At 48.0% G+C, this 26,864-nt stretch overlaps 1 protein-coding gene across 3 annotated transcripts; it reads left to right on the forward strand.

Annotated features, from left to right (window-relative positions):
* Positions 1-227: 227 nt before the first annotated feature.
* Positions 228-25,156, forward strand: AEN (apoptosis enhancing nuclease). Of its 3 annotated transcripts, XM_054451180.2 has the most exons (5): positions 228-299; positions 703-818; positions 18,765-19,368; positions 21,765-21,965; positions 22,591-25,156. In XM_054451180.2, the coding sequence occupies exons 3-5, from the start codon at positions 18,829-18,831 to the stop codon at positions 22,825-22,827; spliced, it is 978 nt and encodes a 325-aa protein (XP_054307155.1). In that variant the 5' UTR covers positions 228-299; positions 703-818; positions 18,765-18,828; the 3' UTR covers positions 22,828-25,156. The 3 variants fall into 3 exon arrangements, with proteins under 3 accessions (XP_054307155.1, XP_054307153.1, XP_054307150.1); XM_054451178.2 differs by lacking the exons at positions 228-299; positions 703-818 and adding an exon at positions 13,856-13,947; XM_054451175.1 differs by lacking the exons at positions 228-299; positions 703-818 and adding an exon at positions 13,933-14,228.
* Positions 25,157-26,864: the final 1,708 nt, after the last annotated feature.

Raw genomic sequence — 26,864 nt, forward strand, 5'->3', positions numbered from 1 at the left:
CTTTTTTTTAATTATTATTCACTTTCTGCTTATTTTCTTTATGGACAAAGGGTCTACTTTCAAGAAGATAACTGAGCTCTTATTGGCTGGAAAGGAAGAAGCATTCTTTCATTGGCTGGTGTGTATTGCCTTGTCAACCAATAAGAGGATGCCATTTATCCTTTTCTGACTAGCTGAGTGAGCAGGGTACACAGAAGGATTGAATCTGCCTTAGTTCCATCCAGTAGCAAAGGACAGAACTCAGAGTCCTGGACTCAGGATCTGGAATTGACTTTGGCTAATCCAGATTGCACTGACTTGTAAGGATGACCTTTTTTACCTATCTATTCGTAGCTTACTTCAACATACCTGCCTTATACATTGCCCTATGGCTTTTTTCCCCCTTCATTTTAGGAGATACTGTGATCGCCTTTCCAAGTCAGTGCAGGTTATTGTTACCAGCACACTGAGGGTCCAGAGAATTTTGTGATTTCCCCTAAAAATAGATAATTGGTCCTCATTATTAGAGGTTTGGTGAAAACTTTTGGAGATGAAGATGGAAAGCTAGAAGTTGAAAGAGCTGCATTGCATGTGACGCAGAATGGATATCTCAGCTTTTGGATTCACTCTGCTCAGCTCTCAGCTTTGGTGTTTTGTGTTTGGTGTTTGGTGTCCTCTTCACTTTGATTTTTATCTGTCTGTTTTTCCACTTTCATTCTTCAGAGCTGCGCTTTCAGCCTGAATTTTCAGTGAAATAGAAAAGCTGAATGGATGGAGACAATGACTCTCTAATTCAGTGTAAGAGCTGACTCATCGCTTCCCAGGAAGACTTGTTGCAGGTAGGTGATGGTGATCCTGGAACTGGAGATTATCCCAGTCCTTTGTTGCACTGGCAATGGGCAGGTCTGTTTATTTTTCTCTTTTTTCCTGCACCAAATAGTCCTACTCAGGGATGCTGGCATTGGTCCCCACTTTGCTAAAAAGAGGGGAAGTCAAAGTTCTTTCCCTTTCAGGACAGAAACTCTGTGATAACAGCCTGGAAGAAGCCTTAATGTGAGTACAGACCACTTCAGTCAGTCTTTTTTTGGTTCTTGGCAGGAGGGGATACTGGGAGTGGATAGATGCCTGATCATCATGGTGCTATCAAGAGCCATATTCTTTATTGGCCCCATCTGTGCCAGAGTTCAGTGGTACCATGAGCCCTAGTGCTAGACTATAAGCCCTTCAATATTAGGAGCTATGTCTTGTACCCCTCTGATTCCCTCGAACTCAGTTGTGCTTAAAGTACGGCTGAACAAATGTTTGAACTAAATCCTACTGGCTAGTATTAAGACAAATAGCTTATCTTCTTCTTTATGAGAATGGTAGCTCTAGACCTGGACCCTCCCCCTCCAAATCAAAAGCTTCATATTCCCTAGCCCTCTTCACAAAAGATAAATTAAGGCTCAGTTAATTGTTACCATGGTAACATGGAGTGGCCACATTGAGGATCCCCATCATCCATTACTGTCATGAGGTAAAAGAGAGGAGGGGTTTGGGATCATTGTCATGGAGGAAACCATGGAAACAAGCGTTGCTAAGAGAACAGCTCTAAATTCAGAGGAAAGAAATTAGAAGTGGGGAGTGGAAGTTGGTGGGCTCAAGGGCAGGTCATTTTTTCAAAATATATTTCTTTGAGACTATAGCAGCCTCTTTTATTGCTTGCATCTTCTCCCAATTCAGATAGAGCCCAGAATTAAAGAATTTTGAAAACTAGGGCCACAATCAGTTCAAATTCATCTTCATTGGATCTGTAAGGAAAAAGCCAATGAAAATGGATTTACCCTGTTCACACCTCACAATCCTACTGTGTCTCTGAACTCTGCTTCTTTGCCAACCAGTTTCATTTATCACGGGCTAGGCTGCGTGCGAGGCACTGGGAAGAATAATGAGTGAGAGTCCCTGCTCTCATAGTGAGCTTCTAGCAGGGCAGTGGTTTGGGTGGTGGCTTTAGAGCCAGGGTTGCTCATGTAAGCTAGATCAGTCAGTCCTGCAAGGTGACATCCAGAGAGATGCTGTGGTTCTCTCCAAACTCTCTTTGTGGTGCATTTTAGCTTGTCTGTTACTTCTTGAAGTTTATTTGCCAGCTCCCTAAGAAAGGCCTGTTTTTCCTAGAAATACCTAGGGGTGCTAAGCTCTCCTATTAACCAAGGGGTTACCTTAGTTAGCATTGTTCTCTAATGGTACACTCAGGTCCTTGTCTCTAAAACAATCCAAGGATGAAGGACTAACCCTCTCTCGACAGTGGCAAAGAGGCACGGGGCTATTTTTTTTTAATTGTAAAAGAAATTAAAGACCACACATCCATCTCTATTTCTTCATAGATTAAAGGATAGGGAAAGGAGGTCTCAGTTTTCTGCAGCTGGGAATTTCACAGCCAGCACCTCACTGGGTCGTGGACTGAAGAGGGTCATAAACAGCCTCTCGGGGAGGGATACCTCTCCCTTACATCTTCCACAAAAGAACTTCTTGGTTTTTCTCAGACCCATGGCAGAGCTGTGCCCTGTCTCAGGCTGACAGCTGGAAGGGGCTGGGACTCAGAGCTGGGTACTGCCAGTCTTCTCCGTGTCTCCCCCCACTCCCCCTGCTCCTGAGCGTCTCCATTACCAGGCAAGCCCCCACCCCCATGCTGGATAGAGAGAATAAACCCCAGGATGGAAGGGTAGGCTAAAGAGGAAGCACTCACAATTAAAAAGAGAAAGAATTAAAAGCAGCACCAATAGGGAAGGGTAATTATCCTTCAGTTGCTGCAGAAATACAATTAGGGCTGTGCTCTCTGAGCCACCAGGATATTGTGGCTTTTGCTAATTAAGGAGCGGATGTGCCCTGCCAGCGCAATTAGAGGCTGGACCAGGCAGCAGGGGCTTTGCCTCTCCTCCACCAGTGCCACACTGCAAGGGAAATTAACCAGGAAGCCCAGCGTTGTGCCTGCAGGGAGGGGATGACTGGGCCAGGATTCCACCAGCCTCCTGTCCACAACCATTTCCCCTTTTCCTCTCTTCCTGCTCTGCTTAACCCAGAACCACCACTCTGACTTCATTCTGAAGCTGTGCTTCCAGTGCTTCCGGGGCTCAGTAACCACTGGAAGAATTTTCACCATGGGCCATGCCCATGGACTTCCAGAAGGGGGAGGCACCAGTAGACAGGGGTCACCATTTCCAAGCTCTAGTTTCCCTTGTCCATGGTGCTTCAGTGCTTTATGATTAGTAAAGAAAAGAGGGAAATGAGCCACTTGCCGGCTTCCCTTTAAAAACAATTCCCCTGTTTGTAAAGGAAGTAAGCTCAAATTGGGTGCAGTGGCTCACGTCTATAATCCCAGCACTTTGAGAGGCTGAGGCAGGAGGATCGCTTGAGCCCGGGAGTTCAAGACCAGCCTGGGCAATATAGTGAGACCTTGTCTTTACTTAAAAAAAAAAAAAAAAAAAAAAAAATTAGCTATAGTCCCAGCTACTAGGGAGGCTGAGGTGGAAGAATCACTTGAACACTCGAGTCTGGAAGGTCGAAGCTGGAGTGAGCTGTGACTGCACCACTGCACTACAGCCTGGGTGACAGAGCAAGATCCTGTCTCAACAAAACAAAACAAAACAATTATGTCCGTTATAGAAAGTAGAACACTCCAGAAAAAAGGGAAAAGTAAGAAAAAAAACATTTCTCCAGGGAATTCTGAGGTGAGGAGAGGTGTTCAGAGGAGATGAACTTGGTAATAGGAGCAGAGAAAACGCCTAGCCTGAAGGAGCATCCAGACCGCTGACCTGGTGGCGAGGGGAGAGGGGTGGTCCTCGAACCCCTTGCAGAACTCGCCTGGATACAGAGTGGACCGGCTGGCCCCGTCTGGAAGACTAGTGATTTTGTTGTTGTCTTACTGCGCTCAACAACAAATCCCAGTCTGCCTAATGGTGCCAGCCATCACAGCAGGGTGCAGGAAATGGGGGGAGCCCCCCCTTTTTGTCTATCCCTCCACATGTTCTTTTTTGTATCTTTTGTGTTTCCTAGAAAACATCTCAGGTTACCACCCTGAACACCCATCGGCAGACTCTTCCAGAAACATGGACAAACTATGGTGTGAGCAGGGAAGTGGGGCAGGGTCTCTGTTTTCAGGGAGCAGTGGACTGCTTCCATACCACTGCCTGAAGGGCAGGGGGAGAAAAACCCTCCTTAATTACTAATTCCCCCAACAATCACTTTGGGGCACCTATAATGGAGGCACCTTGTGACCCCACACCCCGGGGCTCAGGACCTCGTTGTCTGTGGCCCGACAGCCACACTGTACGCAGGCACCAAGAGGTATGCGCTGGAGACCGAGGTTTCCGGATGTTCAGTGCACCTGGCAGCAAGGGGGACACACCTGAGTTCAGAGCTTGCCTGGTGCCTGCTCCGCAGCTGAGGGAGTGGACTTGTGTGTATGGAATTTCTTGGTCCTAGTACCTGCCTCTGTGCTGCTACATCCAGAGGTGTGGTCAAGGGAAAAAAGCCCAGTGCTTGGGGGCCATCCCCCCACTGTGGCAGGAATACAATTAGAATTAGTGATCAGAAAAAGCATTTCCCAGCCTTTTTGTTTTTGTTTTTGTTTTTTTGTTTGTTTTTGTTTTTGGTTTTTTTGAGACAGAGTCTCACTCTGTCCCAGGCTGGAGTGCAGTGGTGCAGTCCTGACTCACTGCAACCTCCACCTCCCGGGTTCAAGTGATTCTTGTGCCTCAGCCTCCCGACTAGCTGGGATTACAGGTGACTGCCACCAACCCAGCTAATTTTTTGTAGAGAGAGGGGTTTGCCATGTTGGCCAGGCTGGTCTTGAACTCGCGACCTCAGGTGATCTGCCCACCTTGGCCTCCCAAAGTGCTGGGATTATAGGCATCAGCCACCTCGCCTGGCCTCCCAGCCTTTCTTGATCCCTCTGCCTGGGGGGTACCTTGCCCTAAGGTGAGCACCAAGTTACAGTGATGACACCTTCAGTGGAGATTAATTTTCAAGCAACAAATCCAAATGCCCTCCCTATTCCTAAGTATATTCCCACCCTCCTCCATCCATACAGCAGAGGACACTAAAGCATATTACAAACTAAAGTTGGGGGTTGGGGATTGTACTCATTTAGGGAATGCTAAAAATGCAACCATTAGCTGAGCTCATTCTACCTCTTTCATTTGCTAGCTGTGTGACCTTTGGCTTGGCACTTGACCTCTCTGAACCAAGTCAGCCCTTCACTTCTACCCAGAGACTGTGGCTGCCTCTGCTTCTGCTGCTCCCTCTCCTACAAACTGGCTCTCTTCTGCATTTCCAGTCTTTTAAATTTCTCTTTACTCCTAACCCTGCCTGAAGCCAGTGGGAAGCCAGTCCTATTAGAAATCTCATTTACACTTCAGAAGTCTGCAAATTGGTGTCACTCAGCAGGTGTCTGTCCTTCACAGCGGGAGAGAAGCCCAGACTGGGCAGGAAGGGCAGAGCTGGAGAACAGGAGAGGAGGGGAGTTGAGTCTCTCCTGGGCAGCCCTCAGCCTCTGGGGCTGGTCTGGAGATGGAACGGGGAGAGATTGTGCCTCAGTGAAACAAGCATCTGGGGAGGGAAGTGAGGTGCATTCCTGATTTGAGGGATGGATATGACAGCCTTTGTTAAGTGGTGGGGGGAGTCCTGGCTCTGAAGTCAAACACATCCCAGTTTCAATCCTGGCTCCACTGCTTAAGAGCTGTGTGACTTTGAGTCAGTCACTTAACATCTCTGAGTCTCAGATTCCTCAACTGTAAAACAGAATTGATCACATCTACCTTACTAGGTTATTATGATAAGTAGGCAAGTGAAGTGTCATAATACAAAATAGCATAGGTATATACCCAATATTGGTCTCTTCTGCCTTTTCTTTCATAGTTTTCGTGGTTGTCCTCTTCACCAGCCTTGTGCACCCACAAGTCTGAGATCCTGAAGTAGGAAAAAATGAAAGCCACCATCTTTCTATTAGTCTCCCCTATCATGTAGAAATTTAATCCTATTTAAATATGTATGCTTCCCCTTCCAGATCAGTATCTTGCCCATTTCAGGGGGCTCAATATATATTGAAAGAATGAATATAGACCAAGTCCCTCCCCACTTTAAAAATGCTGAAATCAGGGCTTGCAGAAGTTGTGACTTATCTCTTGGTCACTCAGCAAAATAGACAATTTACTACTGTTTTTATTTATTTATTTATTGAAATGGGATCTGGCTTTGTCACCCAGGCTGGAGTGCAGTGGTATGATCTCAGCTCAATGCAGCCCCAACCTCCCGGGCTCAAGCAATCCTCCTCCCTCAGCCTCCCGATCAGCTGAGACTACAGACACCTACCACCACACCTGGCTAATTATAGTATTTTTTGTAGAGACGGAGTCTCCCTGTGTTGCTCAGGCTGGTCTTAAACTCCTGGGCTCAGGTGATGCTACCACCTTGGCTGTCCCAAATGCTGAAATTACAGCGTTAAGTCACAGCGCCCGGCCCTAACCTACTACTTTTTTTTGTTTTTTTTTTTAGAAGTAAATGTTTTATTCTTCCAACTAAATTCCAGTACTACAAGGGCAGTAAAACAACGATACACCGGGAAAAAAAAAATGCAGCAATAGACATTTGTTAAAAAGACTGATAGAATAAATAAAACTACCAAAAAAAAAAATCATATAAACCCATTCTGAAACCCCAAGAAGTCCTGGAATACAGAAATGCCCTCCTCCTTCACTGTTTCACAGGAAGCACTGCAGGCTATTTGCTTAATATTGTCCTGGGATTACATTCTAAAATTAGTGACTGGTTACAGCTCGGTTGTAGTGCACAATTAAAATCACACTAACTTCATCTGAAGTGTCATTCTACAGTTTTATTTACACAACCAGTGAAGGGCATGTTCTAGAATACCAGCTTTAATCCTTTTCAAACATTAATATAAGAAGCCAAATTGTAATGATACAGCAAAATGAGGCCACTGGTATTAATACAGGTAGCAAAGGTCCATATCCAGGTGGTACTGACATCAGGGAAATTTCCAAAACCAGTTGCTAACTTACCACTTTTTAAGGTAACTTTCTTGGAGTGTCAACACAAAAACCTCGGCGATCCAAGGGTCAGGGCATCTGGCCCCTCGCCTTAACTGCATCAACCAGGTTTACGAAACAGCCTGATTTCCAGCCCCACCCATCGCAACTGCAGCTGTCAGGTTTCCCTGCTCATGTTTCCCTGGATGAGCAGAGAGGCAGCGTCCTCTGCTGGAAGCTTTAGGTAACTCCACTTTAGCGGCAATTGTCAGTCTCAGCGACAAACTACTAACACCTGGGGAGATTTAAAAACCTTCCTGTTCAGGCCCCACCCCAGACCAGTTAAATCAGAATCTTGGGGTGGGGTGTGACCCAAGCGTCTATGGTTTTCTTTTGTTTTTTTTTTTTGAGATGGAGTCTCGCTCTGTCGCCCAGGCTGGAGTGCAGTGGCAGGATCTAGGCTCACTGCAATCTCCGTCTCCCGGGTTCACGCCATTCTACAGCCTCAGCTTCCCTCAGCTGGTTTTACAAGCGCCCGCCACCATGCCCCGCTAAATTTTTTTGTATTTTTAGTAGACAAAGGGTTTCACTGTGCTAGCCAGATGGTCTCGATCTCCTGACCTCGTGATCCGCCCGCCTCGGCCTCCCAAAGTGCTGGGATTACAGGCGTGAGCCACCGCGCCCGGCCTCGTCTGTGTTTTTTAAAGTTCTGCATGTTGAGTCAAGACTGGGGACCACTGAATGAAGGATTAATTTTATATGTGAGGGAACTCTAGTCTAGAATGGAGCAAGCAACAGCAGAGAAGAAAACCCCCCTGGATCAAATCCCTCCAGTCTTCCATTAAAAAATTAGCCGTGTGAGACTTAGCCTGGGCCTGAGAATCCCGGACATTCTCAGGAGTTGGGGGAGAGTACAAAGGTGCCTTAATTGTCTTGGTGCCAGGCTGTGTCCTGGTAGGTCCAAAGTCCAGCCGCTGCTGGATCAAGAGAGCTAAGAGGTGGGGAGCTGCAGGAATAAAACAAGTACATTATTCACATTTAGCACTGGGAGTGTTGTCAGCTTCATACTCTCCAACACAATGGATCCTAAACTTCAGCATGCCTCAGGATTAGCTATTTCATCAGCTTGTTAAAATGCTGGGCCCCACCCCCTAATTTTCTTAACCCTACCCCTTGACTTTCTGGGCCTCATCCCCTGACTTTCTGGGTCCCATACCCTGATTTTCTGATTCAGTAGGTCCAACAAACTCCCAGGTAAATGCCCATGCTGCTGGGCTAGGACGACACGTGGAGAACAATTGCTCTAAAAATTGAGAAGATCAATACTCTCTTTCAAGTCTGCACCTGGCCCAGCACCATGGGGATTCCCACAGTACCCCAAAAAGTCCTCAAAATGAGTATACAGGGCAGGCAGAATGGCACTCTGACTGTAGCATAATGATTTGTAAATGCAAAACAGGTCAAGTCCTGTCTCAAGTGTTTTCAGATTGAAAATGCGGAGGGGGAAATGATGGGGTCCTTGAGGTCAGAGCTTGGATCATGGGTTTTTCCCCACCAGGCCCCAGCCTAAACAAGCTCTGTTATAAAGGAGCCCTCGTCTTTGTGGAAGGAGGAGTTTTTTGTTTTTTTTTCTTCAAGATGGAGTCTTGCTCTGTCACCCAGGCTGAAGTGCAGTGGCGCCATCTCGGCTCACTGCAACCTCTGCCTCCCGGGTTCAGATGATTCTCCTGCCTCAGCCTTCCGAGTAGCTAGGATTGCAGGCACGTGTCACCATGCCCGTCTAATTTTTGTATTTTTAGTAGAGATGGAGTTTCACCATGTTGGCAGGGTGGTCTTGAACTCCTGACTTTGTGATCCGCCTGCCTCTGCTTCCCAAAGTGTTGAGATTACAGGCATGAGCCACCACACCCAGCCTAGGAGGAGATATTTTTACTCAATCCAGAGGCAGCCTCTGGGTAGAAGGGAAGAGCTGACTTGGTTCAGCGAGGTCAAGAGCCTTGCCAAAAGTCACACAGCTAGCAGAAGTTGGAGGGTGAGTTTAGTGGTTTCCCTAAGAAAGAAGGGGTATGGGTACTACCATCCACAGTCAAGATGCCAGTGTGAGACCACCCTTACTGAATACCTGGGACATCAGGTTTTTTTACTTAGCAATTTTTAATGATAAATTTAAGTATAGATGGTCCCTGACCTACAATGGCTCAATTTAACATTTTTCGACTTTACAGTAGTGCAAAAGCAATACACATTTAGTAGAAACCTTACTTCAAGTGTCCATACAATCATTGTTTTTTATTTTCAGTACAGTCGTGAATAAATTAGGTGACATATTCAGTACTTTATTATAACATTTGTGTTAGATGATTTTGCCCAACTGTAGGCCAATGTAAATGTTGTAAGTACATCTAAGGTATGTCAGGCTAAGCTATAGATGTTTGGTAGGTTAGCTGTATTAAGTGCATTTTCAACTTGTGAATTATAGTGGGTTTGTTTATCCGGACATGGCCTTATTGTTAAGTCACAGAGCATCTGTAAATATGGACATCTTAAAAATATGTTATTAAATGAATGCAATGGAGTCTAAATATCATAATGATTTGACACAAACATTCATTTTCATTTATTTATTTTTTTTGTAGAGGTGGGGTCTCACTATGTTGCCCAGGCTGGAGGGTAGCACAATCATAGCACACTGTGGCCTCCAACTCCTGCCCTTCTCAAGTGATCCTCCCACCTCAGCCTCCAAAGTAGCTGGGACTACAGGCATGTGCCACTTTACCTAGCTTCGTTATTTATTTATTTATTTATTTATTTATTTATTTATTTACTGAGACAGAGTCTTGCACTGTTGCCCAGGCTGGAGGGCAGTGGTGAGATCTTGGCTCACTGCAACCTCTATCTATCTCCAGGGTGCAGGAGATTCTCATGCCTCAGCCTCCTGAGTAGCTGGGATTATAGGTGCCCACCACCATACCTAGGTAATTTTTGTGTTTTTAGTAGAGACAGGATTTCACCATGTTGGCCAGGCTGGTCTCAAACTTGAGACCTCAGGTGGTTCACCCGCCTTGGCCTCCCAAAGTGTTGGAATTACAGGCGTGAGCCACAGCGTCGGCCTTCATTTTTAAAGTACATGAAAAAACTATTTGTGACAATGTTGAGTTTTACCTAAGCACTGTGCTCCTAGAGAACAGCAATGATTAACCCCTTACCCCCAAACCCCACCCCAACCCCATCCTCTTGGGTTCTGGAAATGGCTCACTGCAAAGAAACACCCTTCTGCATATGACTGAGATAAAACTCATGGATTCCCCTCTATGGAGATTCCCCACTATACCCTGTTACTAGACCGGATACAGACAGCCCCAATTCCCATTTGCCTCATAAGTGATTAGCTGGACTGCTTAGCCCATTGATCAGCTGGAAAAAAATGCTCATTAATAAAACTTTGGTTAAGCTTTTGTCCTTCCCCAAGGCCTCTGAACTTTGGCCCACCCTCAGCCTAAACCAGCATGAAATCCCTCTGTAACAGCCCCCTTGAAAACAGGCTGGCCTCAGGATAAAGCAATCTCTGATCTACTGCCCCAACCTGTCACTCTCATTCATCCCACTTGCCTACACCAGGTTCTTTCTAGACTGGTTTACTCCTCCCTATAAAAGAAAATCCCCTTTTGCCTACCCCTTGAGAGTTTGTAGATTTATGGCATGAGTGTTCTCCCTGTTTAGAGAGTCTTACAACCCTCACACCACCCCAAAATCATCCTTTTAAATAAAATCTCTCTTTATGAAATCTGGATCTTTTTTTTATTTGACATAATATGCAACATTCTTTTTTTCTTCCCATTCAGCTTCTGCTACAGAGTTTTATCCAAGGATAATATATTTTCATGCTTGGTAATATTTTATGAAGCACCCTATTGTACATTTCTGTCACATAATTATGTAGATAAATTTGAACTTGTTAACTCTAAAAAATTTTCTGTGACCATAAGGTTCTAAGGGTTAATTTTTTTCCTTCTAGATTGAAATGTTGTTGTAATTATTAGTAGTATATATGATTAAAATAAATACACAGCATTTCATTATATGAGAGAATCTTTAAACATAAAAATTAATCTTCATTAAAATGTCATGGAAAATATATCTTTGAAGGAGATGGATTGAGCCAGTTATTTTTCCATAAATTTGTGAGTCCAGAGATGAATATCACTTTTTGTAAGAATGAGACAGAGGTGAGTCTGTTGTTTTGATTTTAAAGTTGTAAGCCTGATAAACATTGTTTACATTAAAACCGTAGAGAAGTGGGAAGGGTTTTAGTCTGGCAATTCTCTCACTTCTTTTAAATTCCTGATAATTATCTATACTCAAATATTTATTATTTATTTATTTATTGGAGACAGAGTCTGTCTGGCTCTGTCACCCAGGCTGGAGTGCAGTGGCTCAATCATAGCTCACTGTAACCTCTAACTCCTGGACTCAAGGGATCCTCCCATTTCAGCCTCCCCAGTAGTTGGGACTGTAGGCACACACCTCCACATTTATTTATTTTTGTAGAGACAGGATCTTGCTATGTTGCCTAGGCTGGTCTCAAACTCCTGGCCTCAAGCAGTCCTCCAGCCTCGGTCTCAAGAAAATGTTTTTAATGACCTAGCAACATGATTAGATCCTCCTTGGATCTTGGTGAAAGCAAAGAATGAGAAACCACCTGATTTGTAGAAGGATTTCTTGCCCCGTCCTCAACAATAATTAATACATTATTTAGCATTGCCCTATTGTTTCTCCTGGAGACTTTTATTTCCCAAGGTAATGCAGCAGAGCAAGATTTAGAACAGGTGCAGTGTGAATTGCCTTTGAAAAGTGGGAGACAGCTGGTTACACAGGAGGAGAGGGAAGCTGAACCCCAAAGACCCCGGGCATATTCTGAGGCCCAGCACCATGAAAGTTGAGGATCTGGATATTGACTGTCTTAAAACTCTCCTCGGCTGTGTGCAGTGGCTCACGCCTGTAATCCCAGCACTTTGGGAGGCCAAGGTGGGTGGATCACGAGGTCAGGAGTCCGAGACCAGCCTGACCAACATGGTGAAACCCCATCTCTACTAAAAATACAAAAATTAGCTGGGCATGGTGGCGCGTGCCTGTAATCCTAGCTGCTCCGGAGGCTGAGGCAGGAAAATCACTTGAACCCAGGAGGCAGATGTTGCAGTGAGCCGAGATTGTGCCACTGCATTCCAGCCTGGGTGACAGAGTGAGACTCCATCTCAAAAAAACAAAAACAAAAACAAAAAAACTCTCCTTGCCCCAGATTTATCTCCCACAGTCCCCATGTCTGAAGACCACTGTCCTATAACCCCTTCCCCTGTGCTCTCTGATCAACGCTGCCTCCTAAGTAGCATTTGAATCTGTCATTTCAAATGCTGCTTAGGTGGGGAGCTCTTTATCCTCCACACCACTCTGGACGTAATGATCTTCCAAATTTCCACAACCACTCCCCCACTCCTCTTTCTCCAGTCCTCATCCATTCCTCTCCATGCTGCAGCCAGAACAAGTTTTCTCAAATGCAGATTCATTGGTGAACTATCTATGGCTTAAATCCCTCTGCCTCCCCAAAGCCTTCAGCGGCCTTGGTAAAAGGATTGATCTCTCTTGCGACCTCATCCCTTGTCCTGCTTCCCTCAAATTTGTACTCCCATCAGAAACAGCTCCTAGCCTATTTCTCATCACAGGTACCTTTCCAGTACCACTTCTGCTTGCAAAATGGGAACTAAGAGAAGTCAGACTGCTTAGGTAAGGATCTTTGGACTCTAGGTGTTTCTCCTAATTTAAGTGTCAATTTCCTTAACTGTAAAACTGAAATAATAGTAAGGTCATTGTACAAATTAACTGAATATTTTGCCTGGCACATCATTCGTGCTTACATAATACCTGTGAACTCTTTATTATTGTTCTTGTTATTACTCATGTTACACTGAATTTTCTTTGTTTCTTTCTTTTTTGAGACGGGGTTTTGCTCTTGTTGCCCAGGCTGGAGTGCAATGGCGCGATCTTGGCTCACTGCAACCTCCGCCTTCTGGGCTCAAGCGATTCTCCTGCCTCAGCCTCCCGAGTAGTTGGGATTACAGGTGCCCGTCAACGCCCGGCTAATTTTTGTATTTTTGGCAGAGATGGGGTTTCATCATGTTGGTCAGGCTAGTCTCAAACTCCTGACCTCAGGTGACCACCCGCCTTGGCCTCCCAAAGCGCTGGGATTACAGGCGTGAGCCACCGCGCCCCGGCCTCATGTTGCACTGAATTTTCTGTTAACCTTGCTGTTTCCCTGCTGTTAGATAAACAACTCAGGATGCTTATGTGTTTACTCTGTGCATCCCGCTGCCAAGCCCACGTAGGAACTCAATACTTAGGAGTCAAGTGTTGCAAAAGAATAAATGAAAAAGCAGCGCTGACGGAGGAAACCTCACTTTCAAAGTCTTTCTTTAGTGCCTACTGTGTATATTATTTCCTTGAATCCCAGAACACCCGAGGAGGTAGGGGCCCGATGTTTCCAATCTGCAGATGTGGGTGTACTCAGTAAGTCATTCGGCCTTTGGTGGTACCAGGCTTACAGGAGCCCACATCCCGACCCAGGGAGAGGAGTGGATTGGAGCCGGGGAACACTGACGGGGCCGGGCAGGGACGAGAGGCGGTCAGTCTCCCCTCCTTTCTCTTTAAAATTTCCCGCCAGTATGGTCGGCTCGCAGCACGAGTTACGCCCTCTTCTGGAGTCCCTCCCCTTCTGCTCTCGCCCACCTCCCCGCTGCCAGGCAGGCTCGACCAATCAGAAGAGGTCTTGGGCGGGCGCTGCCGTCCAGCGAGCCAATAGGCGGGCAGTCGGAGCCGGGCTTGCCCGGGCATGTGGGAGCTGCCGGCTTTCCGGACGCCACGTGCGGACCGGAAGAGACGCGCGGGGCTTCAGGTGAGATCCAGGACCCTGCGCCGGGGTGGCGGTGTCGGGCGGGCTGAGGCCGCGTGTCCCGGGTTGCAGGTCCCCGCGCGTTGTGTCCGCCCCGGCCTGCGGCGGGGACGCCTGAGCTGGGCTGACCATGCCCTGCCGGCCCGCAGAAAAGCAGGCCGGACGCCGCCTGTCTCCAGCCCTCTCTCTGCTCGGGGGTCCAGGGCCAGAGGGGGCGGCGCTGGTCGTTGGGACTCGGCCCAGCCGCCGCGGCCAGCAAGTGACCAACGCCCGAGTCCTTCCCGGTGAGATCAGGCCTCCCACGCGTCACGCCTGGGAGAACGCCAGCCGGCGGGGAGGTCGTGCCGGGATAGCAGACTTTAGTTGTTGTCGTTGTTCCGTGGACTTTTTAGCAGCACAGGGGACCTTATCGAGCCAGGTTTTCTCAGATTTGGGCGATTATCAGAATTGTGGCTTGAGGGGAGGGGTCGTGCGCGCCCTTTTTAAAAATCTAGACTCTCAGGCCCCTTTCCCCAAAATAGCAATTAGGACGGTGTGGGAGTGGGCCTGAAAATCAGCCTTTTATCAGATGTCATCTGGTAATTAACTACATTTGGGAAGCCCTTATCTAATTCACAGCCCTCGGTTGATGGTGAAGAGACGTGACTTGCCCCAGATCATCTAGCTACTTAGTGCCAGAGGAGGGTCTAGAACTGCCCTCCGCCCTCCTGATCAGCCAGCAGGTTGGTGGCTCTCATGCCACCGAGGATTCTGACTTCGTGGTTCCTTTGGGGCCTTTGCTCCATTGACTCTGCAGCTGGGACCCTTTCTTTAGGCCAGAACCCCCTCCCTGCCTGAAGACCCGGTGTCTGACCCCCAGAGCGCTGGGTCCAGGCTAGAGAGAGGCTTGTGTTTGTCCTTGTTGAAAGGGTTGTTTTATCTGAGCGGAACTTCTCTCCAGCTTCACTGAGCTACATTTGGGCCCCCAAAGAGGTGTGTCCTTGATGACTGTTGGTTGTAGCAGGAGGAGCCGCAGACAAAACCCCGCAGACACCGAGGTAGTGAAGGAATTGGCTTTTAATCAGCTGGAAGCATCGGCAGACTAGCGTCTCAAAATCCGAGCTTGTTGAGTGCACAATTTCTGTCCCTTTTAAGGGCTCACAACACTAAAGATTTTACATGAAAGGGCCATGATTGATTGAGCAATCTAGGGGGTATGTGACAGGGGCTGCATGCACCGGTAGTCAGAGTGAAACAGAACAGAACAAGAAATTTCACAGTGTCCTTCCATACAATGTCTGAAATCTATGGATAACATCGGTTGCTAGGTCATGAGTTGAATTTTAACTATCAGGCTAAGGTCAGGCAGGCCCAGACCTGGTTTTGGGTCTGGTACCTGGCGCCGGGCTGCCTGCCTTTGGTTTTGCTTCCTTGTTTCTTCTTAAAACAGGTACTGAGTATAAAATAATATAGAACAATATGAGGGGGAAGTCTCTTTGTGTCTTCTCTCAAGCAAGGTCAGGGTGTTTGGAAAAGGACTGCTTTCCTCTCTTGAAATAGGAGGCTACAGAGACCTTTTCTCAGATAACTTAATTTCTGGCTTCTTTAAAACCTTGCCAGTAGGATCAGGAAAGCCACCTACCCTACTCCTAGCCTCAGCCCCTCACAGAGAAAGGAGGGGATATCTGCCACCCCCCTTTCCCAAATTAATTATTAGCAGGGTGGGCATTGGGCTTCTTAGGCTTTTTTTTCCCATTACTGGGCTGAGGCAGATTAAGGTTCTGAATTTGTCAGTTCTAAGATGTGTCAGTTCTTAGAATTTGTCAGTTCTAAGTTTTGTCAGTTCTAAGATTGACTTCCTCAATATGAGGAAGTTGGTTACAGTTAAGACCTTTTTAAAAGAGAGACCTTTTCTCCTGGAAAGGATGGGATGAGCAAGCAGGGTGGATGAGTCAGGATGGGTCAGGTCTGGGTGAGTCAATTCAGGATGCGGTGCCCTGCCCTAGAGTGTGGGGAGTCTTTATGCCAATGCTGGCATCATCAAACCTGGCATTTCACCTCATCTCCCACCCCCTTCCCATTTCTCTTAATCTCTGCTGCTACTGCTCAGGTTTTCATCTTCTCCAGATCTCTTTCTACACCCTTCTGAAGAGGACCTGCCACATGCTAGCTTCTAGGCTGGCTGTTGGGGAAGGGACAGAGACAATCAAGGCTCTAACCTGTCTTCTTACAGCTCTGAGGTAGACTGTGTGTACCAATGGACTTTGAAGGGTGTAATAATTCTCAAATTGTGCTATAAGAGCTCAGCACAGAGGGATGAATTTCTTTGCTCCCTAGCTAGACTTAGTGTCCTGAGTCAGGGCTACTGTGGGATATTTCAGTGACTTCCATAGTTGCCTCTGGGGCTCCCCCACTCACTTGGCCCGTAGAGATCAATTCAGGGGACACCAGATTGGGGTGGGGGTGGCTTGTGGAAGGGCCACCAGAGTAGGAAACAGAAGATGAAATGGTGCAAAGGAGAGAGGAGCAAGGAGCAGTGCCTCCAGCATGACCCGCCTTATGCTCTACACACCAGTGACTTCAGGCTGCTGGTGGGCCCTCTTCCTCCACCCTGGGTTACTCCTTTTTCAGGCCTTTGCCCCTAACATGGCCACTGATTTTTCTCACTTCTACCTGGAAGATTACTGTTTTAAATGCACACAGTTGTAGCCTCTTCCAGGAAGCCTCCAGAGAATTGTCCTCCAGCCTGTTTTGCCTCCCTAGCACCTCTGCTTCAGCCCTTAACACACTTTATGCTTGGTTTCTGTCTCTACCATGAAACTAAGCTTCTTGGAGTCCAGGATCCACCTTTGCAGCTGCCCAGCATCTGGCACAGTGGAGACCCGAGAGAGCCTCAATGTGGCATTGGCCTGTGCAACCCAGTGGGACAGAGGTTCTTCCAGAAGGGCTTCTGGGTGGTGGCAGAACAGTAGCTGAGTCTGAAAGAGCAGGAGGGCTATGAGTGGGAAGGGAGGCTGTGGCTTGGGAAGGGGCAGTGAGTCCAGGCGGAGGCTGCTCTGGCCTGAGAAGAGCCGGTTACCAACCACGGGCTAGAGTCTAACCTCTCTGGGAGAAGGAGCAGTGGTTATTGAGCCCCTACTGTTTAGAATACAGGAAGACCCCAGCATACATTGTGTCATTTCCTCTTCACACAGTAGAGGGGGTGGTAGCATCATTTTACATGCCCGAAAACTGAAATTTAGCAGTTTAGGTAATTTACAAAGAGCTGAGATAGGCGGAGTACAGTGGCCCACGCCTGTAATCCCAGCACTTTGGGAGGCCAAGGCAGGCGGATCACCTGAGGTCAGGAGTTTGAGATCAGCCTGTCCAACATGGCAAAACGCCACCTCTATTAAAAATACAAAAATTAGCCAGGCGTGGTGGTGCATGCCTGTAACCCAGCTACACAGGAGGCTGAGGCAGGAGAATCGCTTGAAGCCGGGAGGCAGAGGTTGCAGTGAGCTGAGATCACGCCGCTGCACTCTAGCCTGGGTAACAAGAACGAAACTCCGCCTCAAAAAAAAAAAAAAAAAAAATACCCAGTTAAACCCTACTCTGCCTGACTTCAAAGCCCTAGTTTGTTTGATCTATTAAAAACATACTGACTGACTTGGCATAACAAATGAGATAGGCTTTCCAAGCTATGGCCTCAGCTGTTGGGAAGATGCTGGGTTTTGCAAACTCACATGAACATCAGACATTTCCTGTAGCAGCAGTGAGCGAGAGCGCCTCTTATCCTAGCATTCAGTGACAAGGGCTTAAAGTCTGCTGGGTGGGAGCCCACCACAGAAATCTGCAAGCACTTCCGATCAGGACTTTTAAATGTTTCTAGATGCTGTGGTGATTAATGAATTACAAAGTCATTAGTAATTCATTTACTAATGAATTACTGGACACGGTGACTCATACTTACAATCCCAGTACTTTGGGAGGCCAAAGTGGGTGGATCACTTGAGCCCAGTTTAAGACCAGCAGGGCAACATGATGAAACCCCATCTCTACTAAAAATACAAAAAAATTAGCTAGGTGTGGTGGTGTGCACCTGTAGTCCCAGCTACCCAGGAGGCTGAGGTGGGAGGATCACTTAAGCCCTGCAGTGAGCTGTGATCACGCCACTGCACTTCAGCCTGGGTGACAGAGCGAGACCTTATCTCAAAATAAATAAATAAATAAATAAACAAATAAATAGATAAATTACAGTTGGTTAACATATTACAAAAAAATACAACTATTCAGTTACTGCGGGCTTCCTATGAAATTTTTTCTCCAGGTTCTGCTGAGGATCTGTGCCTTCATATTTCAAAAAAATATCTCTTAAAAAGGGCTGTACAGTTTCTATAACCTTTATTTTCCTATAACCATACGTCTGTCAAAGTCTGATGCTTCTTAGCTAAAAATCACAGCAGGAAAAAAGTCCACTGCTAACAATATTGGACTCAGCCATGGTTTGAGGTTGAGGGTGTGGATTCTGGGTTCCTACCAGCCTTTGGCTTTTACTAATGGGGCAAGTTTCTTCACCTCTGTGCCTCAGTTTCTTACCTGTAAAATGAAGATGGTAATACTTTGTTCAGGTCATTGAGCAGATTGAGTGATTCCATGTAGTATTTACAACAGAGATTTGCCTGTGTTTACAGTATGAATGCTTTTATTAGTGAAATGGGTCCTCAGCTCAATCTGGGAGCCACGAGCTACAGTGCAGGGCTCTCGGGCATCCCCACCATGGAGCACTGCAGGGAGGGAGGGTGGGTGGGCTGCCTGGCACACTCTCACCCAGCCCCTCTGCCTGTGTGTTCTCTCTTCAGGCTGCTGCCCCATTGGAAGATTACTCCCCAGGCTTCCCTTGCCCCAAGCAGTGAGCTGACTGGAATGGTACCCCGGGAGGCCCCTGAGTCTGCTCAGTGCCTGTGCCCTTCCCTCACCATCCCAAATGCCAAGGATGTGCTTCGGAAGAGGCACAAGAGAAGGAGCCGACAGCACCAGCGGTTCATGGCCCGCAAGGCGTTGCTGCAGGAGCAGGGGCTGCTGAGCATGCCTCCAGAACCAGGGTCCTCCCCACTGCCCACCCCTTTCGGGGCAGCGACAGCAACTGAAGCTGCCAGCAGTGGGAAGCAGTGTCCGAGGGCTGGATCTGGCGGTGCTCCATGCAGCAGAAGGCCTGCTCCCGGGAAAGCCTCAGGGCCCTTGCCCAGCAAGTGTGTGGCTATCGACTGTGAGATGGTGGGCACGGGACCCCGAGGGCGGGTGAGCGAGCTGGCCCGCTGTTCCATTGTGAGCTACCATGGCGATGTCCTCTATGACAAGTACATCAGGCCCGAGATGCCCATCGTTGACTACCGTACTCGCTGGAGCGGCATCACTCGGCAGCACATGTGCAAGGCTATCCCCTTCCAGGTGGCCCAGAAAGAGGTAAGGGCAGGGTTGGGGACTTGTTTGGGAGGTGTGGTGGGCTGGAAAGAGCCACCCTGGGTTTGAATCACCACTTTGCTTCACTGGGGGCAAGAAACCTTGGGAAAGTCACCTAACTGCTCCAAACAGTAGGTTCCTTCTCCATAGAATAGGGGAAATAAAAATAAAATCCCGACCCTGCCTCCAGATAAGGATTGCTGGCCTGTTGCACAGGACAGTGTAGAAAGGCTACGCCAACTGTAAGGTGATAAACAGCTCACATTTTAGAGTTTGCTTTCTGTTATAAAAGTTGTACGCATTGATATAAAATTTGTAAAGCCCACAGCGGCATCACATTCAGGTATGGATGTTTTGGCATATTTCCTTATGTTAGTTTCTTAGTGCTTAGAAAAAATTAGTGGTTGGGACCACACTGATGCACCAGGAATTCCCAAACATGCTTGACCTTAGAAACACCTAAGGCCTTTTCAACAATCTAGGATCCTTGTCCCCAGTTCCCTCCATAGAGTTCCTGATCCATTAGGCTTGGGGAGGGCTCTGATCTGTGTTCCAAAAAATCATCACACTGTGCAGACTTGCACCATAAAGCCACAGGGCTTAAGGGGAAATAGAGGAAGGGAACAGTATTAAAAAGGCCATCAGTGACACCCCAAAAATAAGATAGAAACTAATAAAAAGGGTAGTCCAGTTTTACACATCTTGTTTCTTCTTTTTTTTTTTTTTTCTTATTCCACACATCTTAAATGGTTAAGAAATGCACAGTACACCAATAAGTATGGCATTTTACCTTGAAAAAGACCTGAAACTTGCCTGTGGAAACAGGAGTCAGAAAGGTTGCAGCTTGAGTTTCTGTGAAGTGGTCGAAGGAGAGTTCTTTGAAGTCAGACAGGAAGTGTGACACCAGCTGTGGATGGGTGTGGCTTATCACACAGGTGAACCAGGGTTGCTGGGAGATATTTGGGCTGTGTGCGTATTGTGTATGACCTCTGGGTTCAGTTCAGCTGGATGTAGTTTTCTGCGTTTACTCAGTGTTTCTCAAGGATGAAATTATGCATAAGCAAAGGTGAAATTTGCATTGTTTTCAAAATGTGTCGTACATCAATTGCATTGAGACAAATCTGCATTTTCTAAACAAGCCTTATAACAGGACCACTTTTTAACACTTCTGGGTTATTCTTGGGATTAGGCAAGATTGGGAAATACTGGTGTACACTATCTCGTGTCCTACTTTTTCACATGACATTGTGGCCCGAGCATTCCTTTGAAATGATTGGAGGTTATTTTATGTATCAAGCAGGCCAATCAGTAAGAGTAGCAAGAGGGGAGGTGTGTGGGGAACCCTCCAGCTCCTTGGTCCCTTCCATTGACCTGGTGGGTGGTGGTCCCAAGAGCAGGACCACTTTTTGTCTGCCCAGACTCTGAGCGCCACTGTGGGGTGTCCTTCACCTCTTTCCACTTCATGGCTGACTGGGGGGAGGGGCAGTGTGGTGAGTGACCAGCATGGTGGCATGTCCCTACTATAAAGTCTCAATGCATCTTATCCATCTGCCATGAAAGCTGGGTTTAGGGATAAACCATATGTTGCCAGCAGAGGTAGGCTGTGGAGGCCCGCAGCTGGTGATAAGGAGAGCCCAAGCCCAGCTAAGAGGGCTGGAGGGGGTTGCTGGCCCATGGCCCTGGGCGTGGCCTCCCTGGTGTGTGAGGAGGGCCAGCCAGCAGGGAAGGGAGGTACACATTGTGCAGGCGGCCAGAGCTGAGCAAGAGAGCAGGTTAAGAGGGTGAGGAGGAGTTGGTACACAGCAGGGCAAGGGGGCAGAGTCCTGACGACAGGGATTATGGCCCTTAATGCTCATAAGAGCTGCTGCTATGGTGTGTCTACCAGTGACAGGCACGGTTCTGTTGACTTCACCCAGCTGGCCTTTATTGATCACATCCTGTGATAAGTAAATAATCAGTAAATGTAATGCTTTCTACTACAGGAAAAAGATAGGCATTAAAAAAAAAGAATAAATGTGACGCTTTCCTTGGAGCATCACTAAGAAGTCCAACATGGTCCCTGCACTCAACAGACCTTACAGTGGGGTGGGGGAGAGTTGGGTGGAGTGGGAGGCCTGGTGATGTCTTCCAGGCTGAGAGGAGAGCCAAGAATGCTGCTGGCAGTGTTCCCCTTTGACAGGTGCGGAAGACATAGGTATACCCCTGGGTATAGACAGTAGAAGGGCCTGGGTTCAGACTTGGGGCAGCATGCTTGACTGTGGAGCTCGTGATCTCCCCACTCGGTGCTGCCTCCCTCCACAGGGATCCATGCACCTATTGGCCAGGGGTTCTCGGGGCATGTCTTCTGCCAACCTGATGGGGTGTGGGGGGACCTCCCTGACTCCTCTTTCTGCTCACAGATCCTTAAGCTCCTGAAGGGCAAGGTGGTGGTGGGGCATGCGCTGCACAACGACTTCCAGGCGCTCAAGTATGTCCACCCTCGGAGCCAGACCCGGGATACCACCTATGTCCCAAACTTCCTCAGCGAGCCCAGCCTCCACATCCGGGCCCGGGTCTCTCTAAAGGACCTGGCCCTGCAGCTGCTGCACAAGAAGATCCAGGTGCGTGGTGGGAGAGTGGCTGGAAGGGAGGGAGGCCCGCCTGGCCTCTGTGCCACCTGAGCCACAGACAAGGCTTTGGGCTGTGTCTCCAGCCTCCTTGTCATTCTCTCTTCCCTAGTCCAGGTCCAGGGACCTTGCATAAATGGGTCTCCCTCCTGTACACGCAGCTCCAGGTGTTTCTCTCCATGATCCTTCTTCCCCAGTGTGTACTGCAATTCTCCCAGAACACATTCTCCTAGGCCGATCTCTTCCAGATCTGTCCCCTGCCTAACTCTTGGTTCTTGCATCCCTGAAGGGTGGTCTCCCATCCCCTACTACCAGACATAGAGCCTTAGATCAGGAGGAGCCAGTACCTCTTGCTCCTGTTGGGCTTCACATTTATTATTCATCTGGTCTGCAAGCCTTTGAAGCAAGAGATTTTTAGCATGCCTTATATTTGAGGAAAACAGGCTTGGAGAAGCTGCACAGCTTATGGTGTACAGTTGAGGTTCCATCCCTTTTCTGTGAACCTCCATTCTGAGCCTACGTATTCTTGGGCCTGCACAAAGAGCCCTGGGAAACTGGCCTTGCTTCTTGGGGTAACAGGCCTCTCACCAGGCATTGATGTATTGGTTCTCGTCAGTAGGTGGGCCAGCATGGGCACTCATCAGTAGAAGATGCCACGACAGCCATGGAGCTCTACCGGCTGGTGGAGGTACAGTGGGAACAGCAGGAGGCCCGCAGCCTCTGGACCTGCCCCGAGGACAGAGAACCTGACAGCAGCACAGACATGGAACAGTACATGGAGGACCAGTACTGGCCCGATGACCTGGCCCACGGCAGCAGAGGAGGAGCCCGGGAGGCACAGGACAGAAGGAATTGAGAAGGGGGCGGGGCTCCCTGGCTGGGCTTCCGGTGTGGCCGGTAGGAAGTGGGGGCCAGGAGAGCAGCGGGCACTCCTTCCTGGGCAGGGTGGGGCAGGATGCAGCGAGCCAGCCCCAGGGTCAGAGGAGTTGGGGTCATCTGTTAAATTGACACCCTCTGCTCACAGCATAGCCCTCTCTCTCTCCAGGGCTGTTGGTTCTTTCTCCTGACTCCTGTGGTTTTGCTAATGGCACTTTACAGACAGACTCCATGGAGATGTCAGGTGGACCATCTTCTAGGGCCCAGCAGGAGTAGGGAATGTGCCAACAGACTGCCCAGGTTGTCGTGGCCTTCCCCACCCCCCAGATCTCCTGAGTCATCATGCTGTGCTAACGAAAGGGATCATATCCTCTCTGGGGATGGTGGGTGGGGGTGTCAATATCCTGGAGCTCCCTTACCCCAACTCAATGACTTGCGGTAAAGTTCTCTTCCTTTTATTGCCTACCTCTTCCTCCACTCATTTGGGTTCAGAATAAACATGCCCTGAAGTTAAAGAGGAGTTAAGTCCTGAAGGAGGCATTTCTTCCCCACCTCCCTGACCTGGAACTCTGGCTGCAGCCGTTGTAGGAACTCCGCGCTCCGTCTGGCCTGTCAGCTCCCTGCTAGGCTACAGTGGAATAGCAGAGCCCACAGGCTTCTCGTGGGGAGTTGGCTCCTTAACATGCTTGGCAACAGAAAGCCCCAGGCACAGCTAGGGAGGAGGGAAGGCAGGTAAGCTTTGGACAAGAACTGGCATATTGATTTTGACCCAAATCAGGGATTTCCCCAGTCCACCCAGTACTGGGCTCTTAAGCAAAAGTCTGAGAAACAAGACAGTGGTTTGAATTCTGGGGCCTTTGTGTAGAATTGTGCCTGACCTTTATTTATTTATTAAGAGCAGGGCCACTTGTCTAGGGGAGTGGAGTCCGCGTGTCTCCTGGGGCTGGGGCAGGGCATTGGCAGTTATGCAGTGGCCCTGTACCTGGTCTGGTGCCCCCTCAGCTCTTTGACAATCACTGTGGCTGTTGGGTTTTCTCCTATTTCTAAAAATATTCTCTTTCCTAAGTGACAGTTTTGAAGTATTGGGTAACCAAGAGCTCAGGTCACACAGATCTTGGAGCCCCATCTTTGCTTGCAGCTTAGCTTTGAGATACTAAGCAAGCGAGGGACTTTACTCTTGAGCCTGTTTTGTCCTCATCTGTAAAATGGGGATAGTGGTACGGCCTACCTCATAGGGTTGTAATGAGCACTAAATGTGAAGTGTTGGGGATAGTGGTACGGCCTACCTCATAGGGTTGTAATGAGCACTAAATGTGAAGTGTTGGGGATAGTGGTACGGCCTACCTCATAGGGTTGTAATGAGCACTAAATGTGAAGTGTTGGGGATAGTGGTACGGCCTACCTCATAGGGTTGTAATGAGCACTAAATGTGAAGTGTTGGGGATAGTGGTACGGCCTACCTCATAGGGTTGTAATGAGCACTAAATGTGAAGTGTTGGGGATAGTGGTACGGCCTACCTCATAGGGTTGTAATGAGCACTAAATGTGAAGTGTTGGGGATAGTGGTACGGCCTACCTCATAGGGTTGTAATGAGCACTAAATGTGAAGTGTTTGGCACAGTGCCTGGCACATGGTGAGCCACAGCTACTGTGAGTTTCTGTTTATCCCTTTTTTTTTTTTACGCCCAAAAAGGGGCCACAACATTGTTTATTCTTTGAGGATTTGTTGTAACTTCTTCAGGATAACACCTGAGTCCCCAGGCTGAGCAGCTGTGGCCCAGACAGAACTGCTCTGGCTTGGCTGTTCCAGCAGGTGGGGCGCTGGCCTCGGTGAGGGCACAGCAGCAAGGTTTACGGATATCCGTGTGTCTTGTCTGTGGCCACCAGGCACAGGTTTGGCTTCCGGTCAGTGTCCCGACACTGTGCGGGAGGTGACAACAGAGCAAAGCAGCACAGGGGTCACGGAGGTAAAGACACTGCTGAAATCACACTACCCCACCCTCAGCTGAAGCCCCACGTTCCACAAACTTGGGGTCATAGATTGTCCAGTGACTGGCTCCCTCCCTGTCAGCACAGCACAGAGGAAGGGGCTGACTGAATCTTTTACCACTTCTGGCCTGGCTCCAGAACTTTGTTCTAGATTCCTTAAAAGTCCGTAGCTGATGTCAAACTCAGTTGAGCAGTAGCTTTGATCCCTTGGTCTGGGGGTTGAAGGAAGACGGCGCTGTTATCAGCGGGGAAATGTACTATTTAAGATCAGCTTTGTTGTAAAACCATTTGTTCTAGAATAAAACTCAATTGGAAAAGTGGATGAAGTGGCCCTTCCTGTGAATTCTCAAGCTGGGATTGGAGGGTGACTCATTGGGGGTTTGGGAGGGGGACTGGGGCACTAAGCCTTGCTGGGTGCTTTGGCCTTCGAGAAGGCAGTTTTCAAGAGGATGCAGCAGGCTCCAGCAAGAAACTAGCAGAGCTACAGAATTTAGATAATTTATTTCTTATTGCCCTATTACAGAGCACAACTTTTGTGTTTTGTTTTTTGTTTGAGACAGAGTCTTACTCCCGTTGCCCGGGCTAGAGTGCAGGGTGCAATCATGGCTCACTGCAGCCTCGACTTCCCGGGCTCAGGAGATCCTCCCACGTTGGCCTCCCAAGTAGCTGGGATGACAGGCATGCGCCACCCCGCCCAGCTAATTTTTTTGGTATTTTTAGTAGAGACGGGGTTTCACCATGTTAGCCAGGCTGGTCTCAAACTCCTGGACTCAAGGAATCCACTCACCTCGGTCTCCCAAAGTGCTGGGATTACAAACAGGAGCCATTGCACCTGGCCATATTTGTTTTAACTTTTTTGTTTCTCCCTGAAGCTATGTACTCACTTAAAAAAATGTTTTTAACTGTAGTAGAATACACATAACAAATTTACTATGTTAACTACTTTTAGTGTACAGTTCAATAGTGTTATGTCTGTATCCACATTGTTGTGCAACAGATCTCGAACTTTTTCATCTTGCAAAACTGAAACTTTCCATTTCCCCCTTTTTTCTTTTCTTTCTTTTTTTTCTTGAGACAGTTTCACTCTTGTTGCCCAGGCTGGAGTGCAATGGCGTGACCTTGGCTTACCGCAACCTCCACTTCCCGGGTTCAAGCAATTCTCCTGCCTCAGCCTCTCGAGTAGCTGGGATTACAGGCATGCGCCACCACGGCCGGCTAATTTTGTATTTTTAGTAGAGACAGGGTTTCTCCATGTTGGTCAGGCTGGTCTCGAACTCCCGACCTCAGGTGATCCCCCTGCCTCAGCCTCCCAGAGTGCTGGGATTACAGGTGTGAGCCACCGCGCCCAGCAATTTCCCCCTTTTTTCAACCCCTGGCAACTACCATTCTACTTTCTACTTCTATGAATTTGACTAGATAGCTCATACAAGTGGAATCATAACAGTATTTGTCACTTTATGACTAGCTTATTTCACTTAGCACAATGTCTTCATCCATGTTGTGGCATGTGTCAGAATTTTATTTTTTAAGAGACTGTTGCCCAGGCTGGACTCAAACTCCTGGGCTCAAGTTATCCTCTTGTCTCGGCCTCCTAAGTAGCTGGGACCACAGGCATGTGCCCCCATGCCTGGCAACTATTTTTTATTTTTTTTTTTTTAGGGACAGGGTCTCATTATGTTGCCCGGGCTGGTCTTGAATTCCTGGCCTCAAGTGATCCTCCTGCTTTGGCCTCCCAGCATGCTGGGATTACAGGAGTGAGCCACTGCACCTGGCCAGAATTTTCTTTTTAAGGCTGAATGATCCTTTGTGTGTGTATACCATGCTTTGTTTATCCATTCATCTGTCAGTCAACAATACTTAGGTTACTTCCCCCCTTGGCTGTTGTGAATAATGCAGCTATGAGCATGCTGGAAGTGCTCCCAAGTGTACAAATACCTCTCCAAGACCCTCCTTTCAATTCATTTGAATATATACTCAGCAGGGGAATTGCTGGATTATATGGTAATTTTTTTTTTTGTTTTTTTTGAG

The sequence above is a fragment of the Pongo pygmaeus genome, chromosome 16 (assembly GCF_028885625.2).
Source record: "Pongo pygmaeus isolate AG05252 chromosome 16, NHGRI_mPonPyg2-v2.0_pri, whole genome shotgun sequence".
Lineage (NCBI taxonomy): Eukaryota > Metazoa > Chordata > Mammalia > Primates > Hominidae > Pongo > Pongo pygmaeus.